Raw genomic sequence first — 12722 nt, forward strand, 5'->3', positions numbered from 1 at the left:
AAAAAATTGTATATGCACAATAAATTTTTAAAGGGTGATAATATTTTGACAATATTAAAAAAGTTATTATTTGATATTTATAAAATAAAACTATAATTTATTTTGGTTTTGTTTTTATAACAAAAATATTTATTCTTAAATTTTGTATAAGAAAAAAAAAATACGACAATTTCTTCAGATAAAAACAAGGAAAAAAAATATTTTGCTGCAGCAGAAGTTTTTTTTAAAAGAAAAATTCAAATTAAGCCTGTTGATAGAATTTTTTTACCAATATCTAAATAGACTCATAAATTGTATATACAATAGATGTACCTATGCATATTATAAAAACGTGTATAGCTAGATCCATTCTTATCGCTAACGTCAGATATACAGTACTTTATAGGTTTTAAAAAAAAAGAAAATGTATAAAAATAGAGTCAGAACCTAACTTATAACTTATTTCCAATATATGAAGTTTATAAATGATTCCTTATTTCCCACTGTACAGATACAAATGAGACTTTGTGTAACAAAAGTAAACTTTGATTAACAACTTGAATATAACAGACATTGAAGATAAATTGGAAATGTATACTTGGCAAATTATAATAATTATAGAATGGTTATTTAATGATCAAATCAAATGAAAATTTGTGAATGCTCCTTTAATTGGTTAGATTGAGTTGCACTGATTAAGTATAAGTAAATATTATAGTATCACAATAACTCCATCTTTCCTAGGAATCTTTTTGTGATATCCATGTACATACAAAAAGTGTTATAGAAGTTGTTATTAATGATCTTGTGTTTTGCTTCATTCAATATGACTTCTCATAAACTATGTGATCCTTGACCATATTTCTGCTGCAGCTTTGATTACATGATCAGCAGTGATCATCCTGCAGTTCTTGATTATACTAGCCTTTAAGGATATGCGGGTCGTCGAAAAAAATTCCCTATTTGGTGCATCTATGTTTATTTACTGATATACATACATACATGATTTATATAAACATATTATATGGAATAGATTTCTATTCTTATGATTACTATTTTTAATCGTAAGAGCCGCCCTCAGCGACAATACAGCGGTCAAGGCGAGGTTGGAAGGCGGTGCAGGTTTTCCAAAGCTACTTGGCAGACATTGAGCCCCAATCCTTATACAGTGTGGCCATGATGGAGTTCACGTTCAGGGTTGATAACTTTATTGACCTTGGCCTCAATATTAGCCTCGATGCTGTAGTCCAGTGAGTTGAGATCAGGACTCTGGGAGGGGCCATGTGTCCTTAGCCCAGTAAGTAACGGTCTTGGGAAGATTCTTGAAGAGGAAGTTTTGGAAGGCTTTGTCTGTGTTCAAGGAGGTCCTGTTTTGCTGGAATACGACGGACCCCTCTGTGTACAATTTCTGGAGCCACAGGACTACCTTCTTCTTGTTGATGATGTTGAGACTTATCGTCAGCTTTAAGGCGATATCCGATGGGGAACCAGATTGGTTTTATCTTTTTTCCCTTGGATCTGACGATGCCCATCATCATCAAATAATCGGTATGCTTTGTTGTGGTCTCGTACCTGGCGGAGTCGTAACAGGAGTACGTGAGGGAATGTCAATTCCCAGTTATTTTGCCGTTTTAACATCAGATTCACCGTGAAAGTCTTCTTATCTCCAAATACAATGATGTCGGCTGGATTTTGCTTCCTCGAGGTTAAGAGTTTTTTGGCCATCTCAAGCCACTTGTAACGGGTTTTTTTGCGACAGTAAGGACCTTTCAACTCTCCTGAGGGATTTGCTGCCTTTTGTTTTTTTTTTTTTGATCTGGAAAGATGTGGTCGACCTTGCCACAACAAGATCCTCTACAATGGATGAGATGGTGTAGTTTGGATCGACGATGGTGTATCTCACCGGATCCTATTTTTGTTTTCTCTCACTTCAACTACCTTGCTTAAGGTCCGGGCCAGTTACATGTGATTTTGAACGGTGTAGACGGTCTTGCAGTCGCACTTGAATTGCTGGGCGATCTCCTTGGTGGAAACGTGTGCGTCGAGTATAATATTCATAATCCAAGGAACTTTCTGTTGAAATTCACAAAACCTCTTTAATTAATCCAGAACCCGAGATATAACGGTACAAACTTGTGGGGATTTGTAAATGTAGGATACCCAAAGATATTAGTCGATAATGTTCAAATCTGAATTATAACTAGGCCAGATTTTAGCCTTAAAGAAAAACGAAACCCTGTCAGAAAGCAATGACTGAGTTGGAAGCATAGTACGGAAAAAAGTAACATTTTTTAGTCTATCCAGGTTAGTAATCAGGATCTTCACGTACTCAGCTGTGTTGATCTATAACCCAGCCTTAATTAAATGTGTTTGCATACTGGTACCATAGCTAGACACAGCTCCAAAAAAATGAGTTTGCCCGTCTTCTTGTAGTTAAAAAAGACGTATAACTTTAGTCAGATCACAAGCGATTACTTTTGCATTTTCTAAATTCACAGCCTTCACAGACGTTTTCTCATCGATGGGCAGAATAAAATTTAGAGCCCCTTGTCCTTCAAGAAGTTTGAAAGCTTTGAACATTCATTAGCTATTATGGGCTTGGCCTTCTCTAAAAACAAATTATCATTTGAAAGAAAGAATTTAGCCAGTCACAGCAAAGCAATTTTTACTGCGAAATTCAAAGTGGGAGCCGAGATAAATCAATTTGAAAAATTCATATTTTATCTGCAAAGTACATTCAATAATGAAGAAATACTAAGGTTTCTTCCTTAAGATTTCCCGGATTTTGACACCTACGGGAATCTGGGAAACCCGGGAAAGCTGTAATTATATAATGAGCACATATTATGATTATTGATGGCATTAAGATATGAGGGGATCAAAAGTTTTTTAGTAATATCTCTGAATATTTTGAACGTCCTCCAAAACAAGGATTTTTTCATTGCAGTCTCCCACTTTAAACACGATTTTCCAGAAAATACAGACTATTTCATTAAAGTATATTGTAAATATTTGGTTGCCTGTTAATGTATTTAAAATCATGAGAGGGGAATATCTTTTTTTATATGATATGAATTGCAAAAAATAAAGAAATTTTGAGACATAAAGAACCCAAATTGTAATGTTATATGTCATATAAATCAAGTCTAAATTTTAAAGATGGTTTTATTTGTCTTGTAACAACAAAAATAAATATAATGCTATTGAGAATGGGCACAAGTATTTTATAGACAAATTTGCACAATACAAGAAACACTCAGTGATGTAAATCAAGTCTATAACTCTTTAGTTATGTGCAGATATAAACTATTAGAATGATCTTGCAAAAAAATTAAAAAAGATGAAGCATAGTGGTTCAGCTCTTTCTGCAAAGATCCATCTCTTCTAACAATGTGATGGTTCTATATTGTTTCACCCAAAAAAAAAATCACCCTAGGAAATTTACCCTTCATTTTATATTAAATGTGAATATCTGTTTGTTCGAGAATCACGCCCGAACCAAGGAATAGATTTTGCTGAATTTTATTGTGTAGGTTTTTAAGGCTCAAGAAATTGTTCTGATAAACAATTTTTTGCCTTCAAGGCTATGGCTATGGCGACCTTTAAATAGCATTTTTCAAAAAAAAAAATTTGATATTAAAGAACTACGTATATTTAGTAATAAAATAAATAAAAAACGTAAAATTTTAAGAATTACTTTTGCTAGATTTTGCATCTTTGCACACTTTTTTAAAAAGGCGATTATAAGTAAAGAGAATAAGACAAAGGATTTTCGTAATACCGAGCCAATAGTTATTATAAAACTTATATGAAATACCATATTTTAAAAAGGGAATAGATAGTCTATATATTAAAAAATAAAAACACTATTTTAATGGCAAGTTAATAGCACATATTTTATACTAATGTGTGTATAAGTAAAAACTGATATTTTTTTATTGAAGAAACCCTTTAATATAAATTTTTTATGGTTTCTATATGTTAGTTTAATAAAAAGACTATTATTTGTATGTTGTTGTCCCTTACTAAAATATATAGGGTTGTAAATTTTACACATTTTTTGGGCTTGGAAAATTTGATGTTGTTGGAGGCCTAAAAAGTGTTTTTTAGTTATCTGAAGCTGTTGCCATTATTATTTTATTCTTGAGAAGAGAACATATAAGTATAATATGTATCCATGATTCTGTGTGCTCATCAATGACAGAGAATAACACTCTTATAAGTGGGGTCAATTTAAAGCATTTTAGAACGTCTGAATGAAAAAAAAAATATTTGTAACGTATGAATTGTCTTTTTATTTTCGTAAACTGTTGAAGATCAGATAGAAAGGGAATTTTTTTTACCACATGACTGTGTACTTTTAAATAATGGACAGAAACACGTAGAATTGGTTGGATGATTTATTAGTGTTGTTACTTCCAATTATTTTTTGGTGTGCAAGTATTTTTGTTGTTGACAACATGAAGAATGTTTTTTTTTTTCTAAAGTTGTAGTCAGTATTCTCTTATTCTTGAGGAGATAATATCCCTGTATCAAGGAACCAGAAAGTTTTAAACTCATGTTTTTTTTTTTTGGGAGTTATCAGTGCATGTATATAAGGATGATCGCTTTACCCATTTTTTTTCAAAAAGTTACAAGATGTGATCACTATTTGTTCTGGTCCATAGACTTAACCTTTGGAACAACTCTTCAAAATTTGGTGAGGATTGGACAATATCTTACTTTGGTACATTTGGATTAAACATATTGGATTAGTTTCATTTTATTATAGTATTATATAGTAAATAAGTGGATCACATGTTTATTGACAACTTTCGTTTCTTATTCTCTGTAAGTGACCTCTTTGAACAATGAAAAAACATTATTTTATCGAAGACCTACATAATGCATGTATACTTTAAAGCTTAAAGCAACTTCGAATCAATGACTCATAAACAATTTAACAATCATATAACCTACTAATCTAAGTTCAATAAAGGGTATTTTGACCATTTGAATGTACATATTCTCATACATATATGTATGTGAAGGGGTCAAAAGTATGAATAGGGTTATGAATTCTAAGCTTTTTTAAGGTTTTGAGTTTTTTGTTCTAGGCAATCTGGACAGTGTTTTTTTTTTTTTTTTTTTTGGGGGTATTTGGGGGTTATTATATTATATTTCATTCCTGATAATCACAAGTATGTGTGCTTATGAATGCTGGAGAGTAACACTGAATGGATATTGGATAGTTTTATGCACAGGGTTGGGCAGTGAAACATGGACTGGTTAAGTTGCTTTGGAAATATTCAATATTTGATTTTATTTAAAAGAATAACATTAAAAAAAAAAAATAAACAAAACTTGTTGTATGTCGACATAGTCACTCAGTATGGCTACCTTCAGCATCAATAACAGACTTAACACGTTGTCATAAGGCCTTGAATTAGTTGATGACAAACTCTTCAGATATGTTTTCCGACGCAGATAGTTAACGAGCTTTAGTGGGTTCACATTTGAGTTTGGAGATTTTTGGGATCATCTCTCCAAAGCACCCCATACAGCAAAGGCCAGCTGGTTTAAATCTGGCAAAGAAGGGCCCTACATCTCTTAGCCACTTTACTTCTCGAGCCTCCTGGCCGATATCACCTCTTTCAGAAGGTAGTAGTTAGTTTGTCATTGTGTATAAAGACAATCCCAAGTTGGGCTTCAAATCTTTCCTGATGGTTCTAGGAGTCATGGACAAGTCGTTGGGGAGAGGATTCATTGATTTGGTGGGGTCCTCTGATAATTTTATCCAAGCTGCAAAGAAACCAAGGATCCCTCCTTACATTGTATTGTTGACCCCCCCATCCTCATCATACATTTTTATTCTGCTATGTTGTCATTTTACCATATTTTCTCTCCCTGAGATAAAACCCTTTCTAAGCTCATGTTCGCCTACAATAGTGTTTTATATGTTCAAAATTACAACTTTTCTGGCACTGAGTTTTAGATCCTTCAAACTTTAAGCAAACAAGAGTTCCTTAATATGGTATAATTAGGGGAAGTAAATAGGTTTCAGCAACCATTTTTGCTATATAATTACTATCCTTCAAATATGCTTACATTGAGGAAATCATTCCCCAGTTATCCTATCCTAGGGATTATCCTTCACACAGTGGTAAAATATTTCTCTAAATTGTTATAACCAATCCACAATATTAAGTTCTTGAACATGGTTAAATCTAATTAATTAATGTAATACGTAAGTTACTTTTCCTATTAAGGGATAATTGAATTTAAATTTTAAAGAGAGCTCTTTATTCACTCCATTTTGTATCGGGTTTTTTCTCCACCTTTTTCAAATATTAATATATCTTAACGAAAAGCATTTACATCCTTTTTATAAATAAGAACAACAAAAGAGGATTATTTAAAGTTCCCTTTCAAATGTAGTCTCTTATTAAATTGATAATTATAATTACCTCATCTTGTAGTGACAACATGAGAATACGTATTTTTACCAAAATCATTGGACGGATGATCTGTACCATTTTCTTACAATAAAGATATATATAACGAAGGGAGAGAGAACTTAAAGTAGTGATGAAAATAATAGGATTTTTCGTTACAGTAAAAATAAAGATACCGAAAATTAATTAGTCATTCCCGTCAATTTGTAGAATGCTTGAAAGAAACTTTGCTGCAAACAGCTATGGCATGTGGGATATATACACAACCCCTCACTCCTTACAATTCATTGATATTATGTAATGTAGCTTAAAGTGTAAGTACAATTTGGACTAAGTGGTGAGTGGAAAATCGGAACAGAGTCATTTTTACCCATGTCCTTTTTCGATATGGTGTGGAGCTTATGTTTATTTACTTTATCGCATAGCTGACTTAATGAATCCGTCATGACAGCTATACTACTTCCCTTTCAAAATTTATTTAAATTGTCATGGTTGACATGTTCATTTTCAGGATTTTTTTAACATACCAAAAAACCTTACAATTTACAACCCTAGGTCAAACCAATAAACCAAGTGTCGAAACAAAGACCACAAGATTAATATTTGTACAAGGTAGTTGTCGAAGTGATCCCATTTTTTTTTTTTTTTTTTCGAGCAGGAGTGTTGAATATTACTCCCTAATTCACAACATAGCTTTAATGAATTCACTCTTATAATGGAATTATCAAGGGGAATTCTGTGAAGGGAATGAAAAGTGATATACTAACACTCTCTGACCTCTAATAAGAAGCGACATCTCCTTTGGGGATAAAAAATCAGGTTAACCATGTATCTACCCAGCTAATGGGCGGGGATTACTACTTTATTTTAAAAGCTTTACTCCAGAACTTCCAATTATTTTTGATCTGTTATTATATTAATAGTAAGAAACATTTTTACATAAATGCAATATCAAACAAAGCGTACGTCTCTTGTATGTATAAGAAAAATAGTAACGCTGGAAAAAGGAGCCAGATTGAGGCGCCTCTTTCATAGAGTGGTAATAGAGAGTAGTGAGTTTAATAAAAAGCACCATAAAGAGTATTGGGGGAGGGGGGTATATAGAACTAAAGAGAGCAGTTTGAAGTTATCCTCCTCTTCTTGAACAATCTCTTTTTTCTTATCCTAGTGAAAAAAATCAAGAAAATATAAAAACTATGGAAAAGAGTTTTCTTTGTTAATGACACACGATTTGTAGCTCAAGTTTTATAGAAAAAAAAAATTGTCCGATTATGAAGAGTAGAACCCTGAATCACCTTGTTATTGCAAGTGTCTTACTTGTAATGATTAAAACCTGTGAATCCATTAAATGCTACTTAGACACAAAGGGGATCTACGTTGCAACTTCCTCCAATAGTCAATATAGATCCAACGACAACATTGAGAAGGGATTTAAGAAGTTTGATTGTAACATGTCCGGCTCTGGGAGTATTACAGTAAGTTTTATTTTTCTATTTGTGCGCTTTTTAAGTAAATTTAAATATTAATTGTACTCACTGCTATCATTCACACATTATACTACACTCTTTTTTTCATTTCTTATCAATTGTTGTCCCAATAACTTCATTTCAAAAAAAATATTTTTTATTCATAAAAAACATTATGTTCACTCAAACATTTACACAATTGGTACTTATGTAATAGTGTATCAAATTATCGCTTTCGTATTTTCTGATTATTTGCATTTTTATACATTTGCATCCACGTTCGCTATAAATTATATAGTCAAAAATGCTTCCATTTTGGAACTGAAATAATTATATAAATTAGCTATTTTAGTTTAAAAAAATTTGGTATTTTATTTTCCTTATCTGAGTCTGTGATTTGACAAAAAAATAATCTTTTCTGGATATCCTTTTTTTTTCTAACATTAGTTAACATACCAAAGAAGCCTAAGAAATAATGCATATTTAGTTACATAATAAACAGTTGAACAATTATCAAGAAAAAAAAGTATCATTTATATTTTTTATTACTTTTTAACTATTCCATCCACTTTGCACTCGCAAATATCATTTAAAATTCCAAGAATACTTTTATAAATATAAGGCATTGATAAAAATATATTATTAATATAACTAAGCTTAAAAACAGAAGTTCGGGGTTTCGACGAAATGGAATTTGTTATTCTTATGGTTAAAACATAATTTTTTTTTCATGATACAATTTTCTATGAATATTCATTACTTTATTCTAATTGGGGGATTCAAATCAGCGCCCATCAGTGTTGATGAAGATGTAAGTACTACATATATAAAATAGTAGCTACAATACCTGGAAGAAGTCAAAAGAGTGAATTAAACTTTTATTGGACTCACTTTCTGTGACACCCCAGACATAGTAGTCCAATGGTTCAGATCCAGCGAACTATGAGACCACATTCCGTTCCCCTAAAACATATAGATCTTTAAAATTGCCAGTTTTTCCGAAATAAGTCCGGTTCCAACCACCCAATTTGGTCAAACTACACCAATTAAAATTATAAAATAACACCTAATCTTTTAACATGAATTTAAGCTCTCCAGCATTATTATCGATAAAGTTATTGGCGTCTTTATGAGTGATCAAAGCCCTGAGGCAATAATGGGCGCACAGTGTTCGTATGAGCTGGACAAAAAGAATCATTTTGTATATATATATACTAGCACAGTTTTGTCTGTTAAATTTGACAAGCAAACTTTCATAGGAATATGTCCCAGGGTTACCAGGATATTGAGGTTTCAGGTTGTTCAGTATTGAATTGAGTCTAAAACAAAACATATTTTTATATGAATACATTTTTAATCTTCTTTTTAATTTACATTTACTCAACCTCCTATATATATCCGATACCCACATTATTCCGTCAAAATAATAGTACATATATGCATCAGAGCAAATTTTTATATTTCATAACTTAACTAAAATGCAACTATGTACATTTATGTATGCGTGATTATATTTTAGAAAACATGGGGTAAAGTTTGAGGGAAATTAGTTTGTGGTCCATTAAAAAATCAAAGATAAGATCTTTTCATATTTACTCGTATATGATTTTTTTTCTCCTTTTCAACGTATTAATTCCATAAGAGTGAAAAGAAATTGGAGCATTAACTATTAAGTACATTCAAAGCTATAAAAAATAAATTCGTCTATCAAAGTAATGAATCATAATTTTGTTCAAAAAATGGTTCAGTTTGGCAAATACCATTGAAAATATATATGTTTAAAGAAAGAAAGATCAACATATTTTGTGTGTTCTTTGTCTTTCTTTTTTTGTTCAACGACCCAATTTTTTATACCTAATCTTTTTATCCTACATAGAGAATGGTTTAGATTATAATCCTGTGCAAATCTAGGCATTCGAACATCCTTCTACTACTTTAAATATATTCTCTGCATTGGTTTTATTCTGATTGTAATAAAATTTTAGATCATAATATATTTTTTTCTCCTTTTAAAAATGTTATAGGATTTTTGGAAACTTTGATATAAATCTCTGATTCTAAACATATTTGTACCTAACCATAGGGGAGACAAATTGGTTTTCTTCAGTTCCTCGCAAGTTTCTACGATTTATACTTTCGAATTTTTTTGTAGAATGACCACGTATAAGTGTAAAACTAGAAATAGCTATTTGAGAGTGGTAATTTTTTATACCTAATCTTTTTATCCTACATAGAGAATGGTTTAGATTATAATCCTGTGCAAATCTAGGCATTCGAACATCCTTCTACTACTTTAAATATATTCTCTGCATTGGTTTTATTTTAGATCATAATATATTTTTTTCTCCTTTTAAAAATGTTATAGGATTTTTGGAAACTTTGATATAAATCTCTGATTCTAAACATATTTGTACCTAACCATAGGGGAGACAAATTGGTTTTCTTCAGTTCCTCGCAAGTTTCTACGATTTATACTTTAGAATTTTTTTGTAGAATGACCACGTATAAGTGTAAAACTAGAAATAGCTTTGGATTAATTTTTTACAATTTGAATAATTTTCCTATGTAACTCACTTGTTAGTTTAAATTTGTGAAAACTTTATTATTTTATAAAAAAAAACTACGTGTTATTAATATACCGCGTAGTCCATTGAACCCATCATTGCCATTAAGAACAGCTACGTTAATGATTAAGAGAGCTCAGACACACTTGTATTTATATTATTAATTTGGTTCAAATTCTACCGTCAATTAATAAATTTTACCTTGTTGTTGAAGATTAAGATTCAAAGTGTTCATATTTTAATGGACCACTTAGTAATACCTATATGGTGTTAATTTGTGATTAGAAAGATATGAGGGTTTCAAGTTCGATGGTTGCTGATAAGCAAGTTGGATAACGCTAGTCGGTCTATAAAAATGTACAAGAAATGAAAAAATACAAAGGAATGCAAAAAAAAGGCTCCTAAATTTTAATGAAATAATTCCACAAACTTAAATACCAATTCGTTGAAACACTTTAACCTTGATAAATTAAATATGATTATGTTTAGTTTATCATTTATTTTTTTAGTATATATTCTCGGTTAAGTGAAATTTTATTTGGATAAAACAACTTTTCCCTTTTCCCATTTATGTGCCTGTTAGTTTACAGATTATAAATTGATATTCTAGGTAACCTAACATTAACTATGTCATCAAAAAATTTCAAGAGTCTAGAAATTAAAAATCAAATCATAGCCAAATCTATATTTATCTGTTCATTAAGGTTGGGAGGACATAATCTTTGTAAAGTTTCATCATAAACGATTAAAAATTATCTTTCACCAAAAAAGCATTCCTTTTAAAATAGTAAATGATTACATTAACTTAGGAATTTACTTCTCTTGTAATCTGAAATTTATGGGGGTTATAAATTATAATGAGGGCCATTCAGAACTAATTAGAAATTTAAGAAATTTCAAAACTTGTTACCCTTCGTTTATGATGAAACTTTACAAAGATTATGTCCTCCCAAACTTAGTGAACAGATCTATAGTACTTCCAGAAGCTACTTGATTAATTCCATGAAAAAGGTACAAGTCAGGTTTGTCTCCATATTCCGTTTATTGGTAGATAACTACGACTTTACATACGAACTCAAAAGATATCGGATCATCACTCTATAAGATAGACGTGTCATTAATTGAGGGATATTGTTCCAACCACTCTAGATACTCAACAATAGCTACTTCTTCTAAAAATCAAGACTCTTTGATCACAATATCCTATTTCTGAAATTATAACTATTTTTTTATCTGACATATTTATATGAGGGAAAATCCAAATAAAAACTGCTATTTTTCAGATAAAAAAAAACCATAATCGTCATAAACTTATGAAAATAAGTTATTTTGAACTCCCCGTTACAAGGCAACCAATATTTGATTATATCCTGCTTTTTACAGATAATCAAGGATTTTTAGCTTTTAGGCATGATATGTATTCAAATTGCTTGAAAAACAATGTGAAATGAATAGAAAAATAAACACACCTAACATGTTGATGCTAGGTTACAATTTACATTAATAAAATAATATTTAAATTCTTGTTTCTCATGAATTATTATGAAGTTGATAACAAAAATGGGGAAAAAAGTTGAGTACATGTGGATTTTTAATTTCATGTATTTTTTATGAAAAGTATTTTATGTAGAAAAAAATTGTATATTTGAGCGAAGGTTGACTAAAAACGAATTTTTATTATTTCAAAATTTCATATTTCCAGATTTGACTATATATTATTTACATTTGAGAATGGTTGCTTACACTTTTACGCTCGTTTTAATTTTTTTGAATAGACTTACCAGAGTGGTATTACATCTATTTGACAACAATGTATTTTCGTTTTTAGCTTTTCATAACTAAAATATTTCAAAATTCGACAGTTGCAATGTTTGAACTATCGTAAATTTTCGAATAAATTACATAAAGGGGATTTTATAATATATCCTTTGGCCTTAGTATATGTTTACGCAATTTAGTCTGATTAACACTCGTTATCATTGTAACAAGTACTTTAACGTAGTTTTTACATAATTTTGTAATCATTTATCACTCTTTTAATTACTTTGATAACCTTTCACTGTTTTTATGAAATTAATTGATTTTTTTTTAAAATAATGCGGACCTTAAGTCTCGTTCACCTATTAATTACCCCTAATCTGATTAAATATATACAAATATACACTTTTCAAAAAAAAAACACATTGTTTTTGTACCTATATAATGGCAATGTAAAAAAATGTATTATGTAACTAAATACCTTTTATTATTTCTTGCTTGTTTACTTGATTTTATATCAT

General features: G+C 30.5%; 1 protein-coding gene across 1 annotated transcript in view; it reads left to right on the forward strand.

The window, feature by feature from the left end:
* Positions 1-7526: 7526 nt before the first annotated feature.
* LOC121122086 (uncharacterized) overlaps positions 7527-12722 on the forward strand; it is a 60517-nt gene continuing 55321 nt past the window's right edge. The window contains exon 1 of the mRNA XM_040717098.2: positions 7527-7888. Coding sequence (XP_040573032.1) covers positions 7685-7888 — 204 coding nt within the window. The 5' untranslated portion in view covers positions 7527-7684. The remainder of the gene's footprint in view (positions 7889-12722) is intronic.

This window comes from Lepeophtheirus salmonis, chromosome 7, assembly GCF_016086655.4.
Source record: "Lepeophtheirus salmonis chromosome 7, UVic_Lsal_1.4, whole genome shotgun sequence".
Lineage (NCBI taxonomy): Eukaryota > Metazoa > Arthropoda > Copepoda > Siphonostomatoida > Caligidae > Lepeophtheirus > Lepeophtheirus salmonis.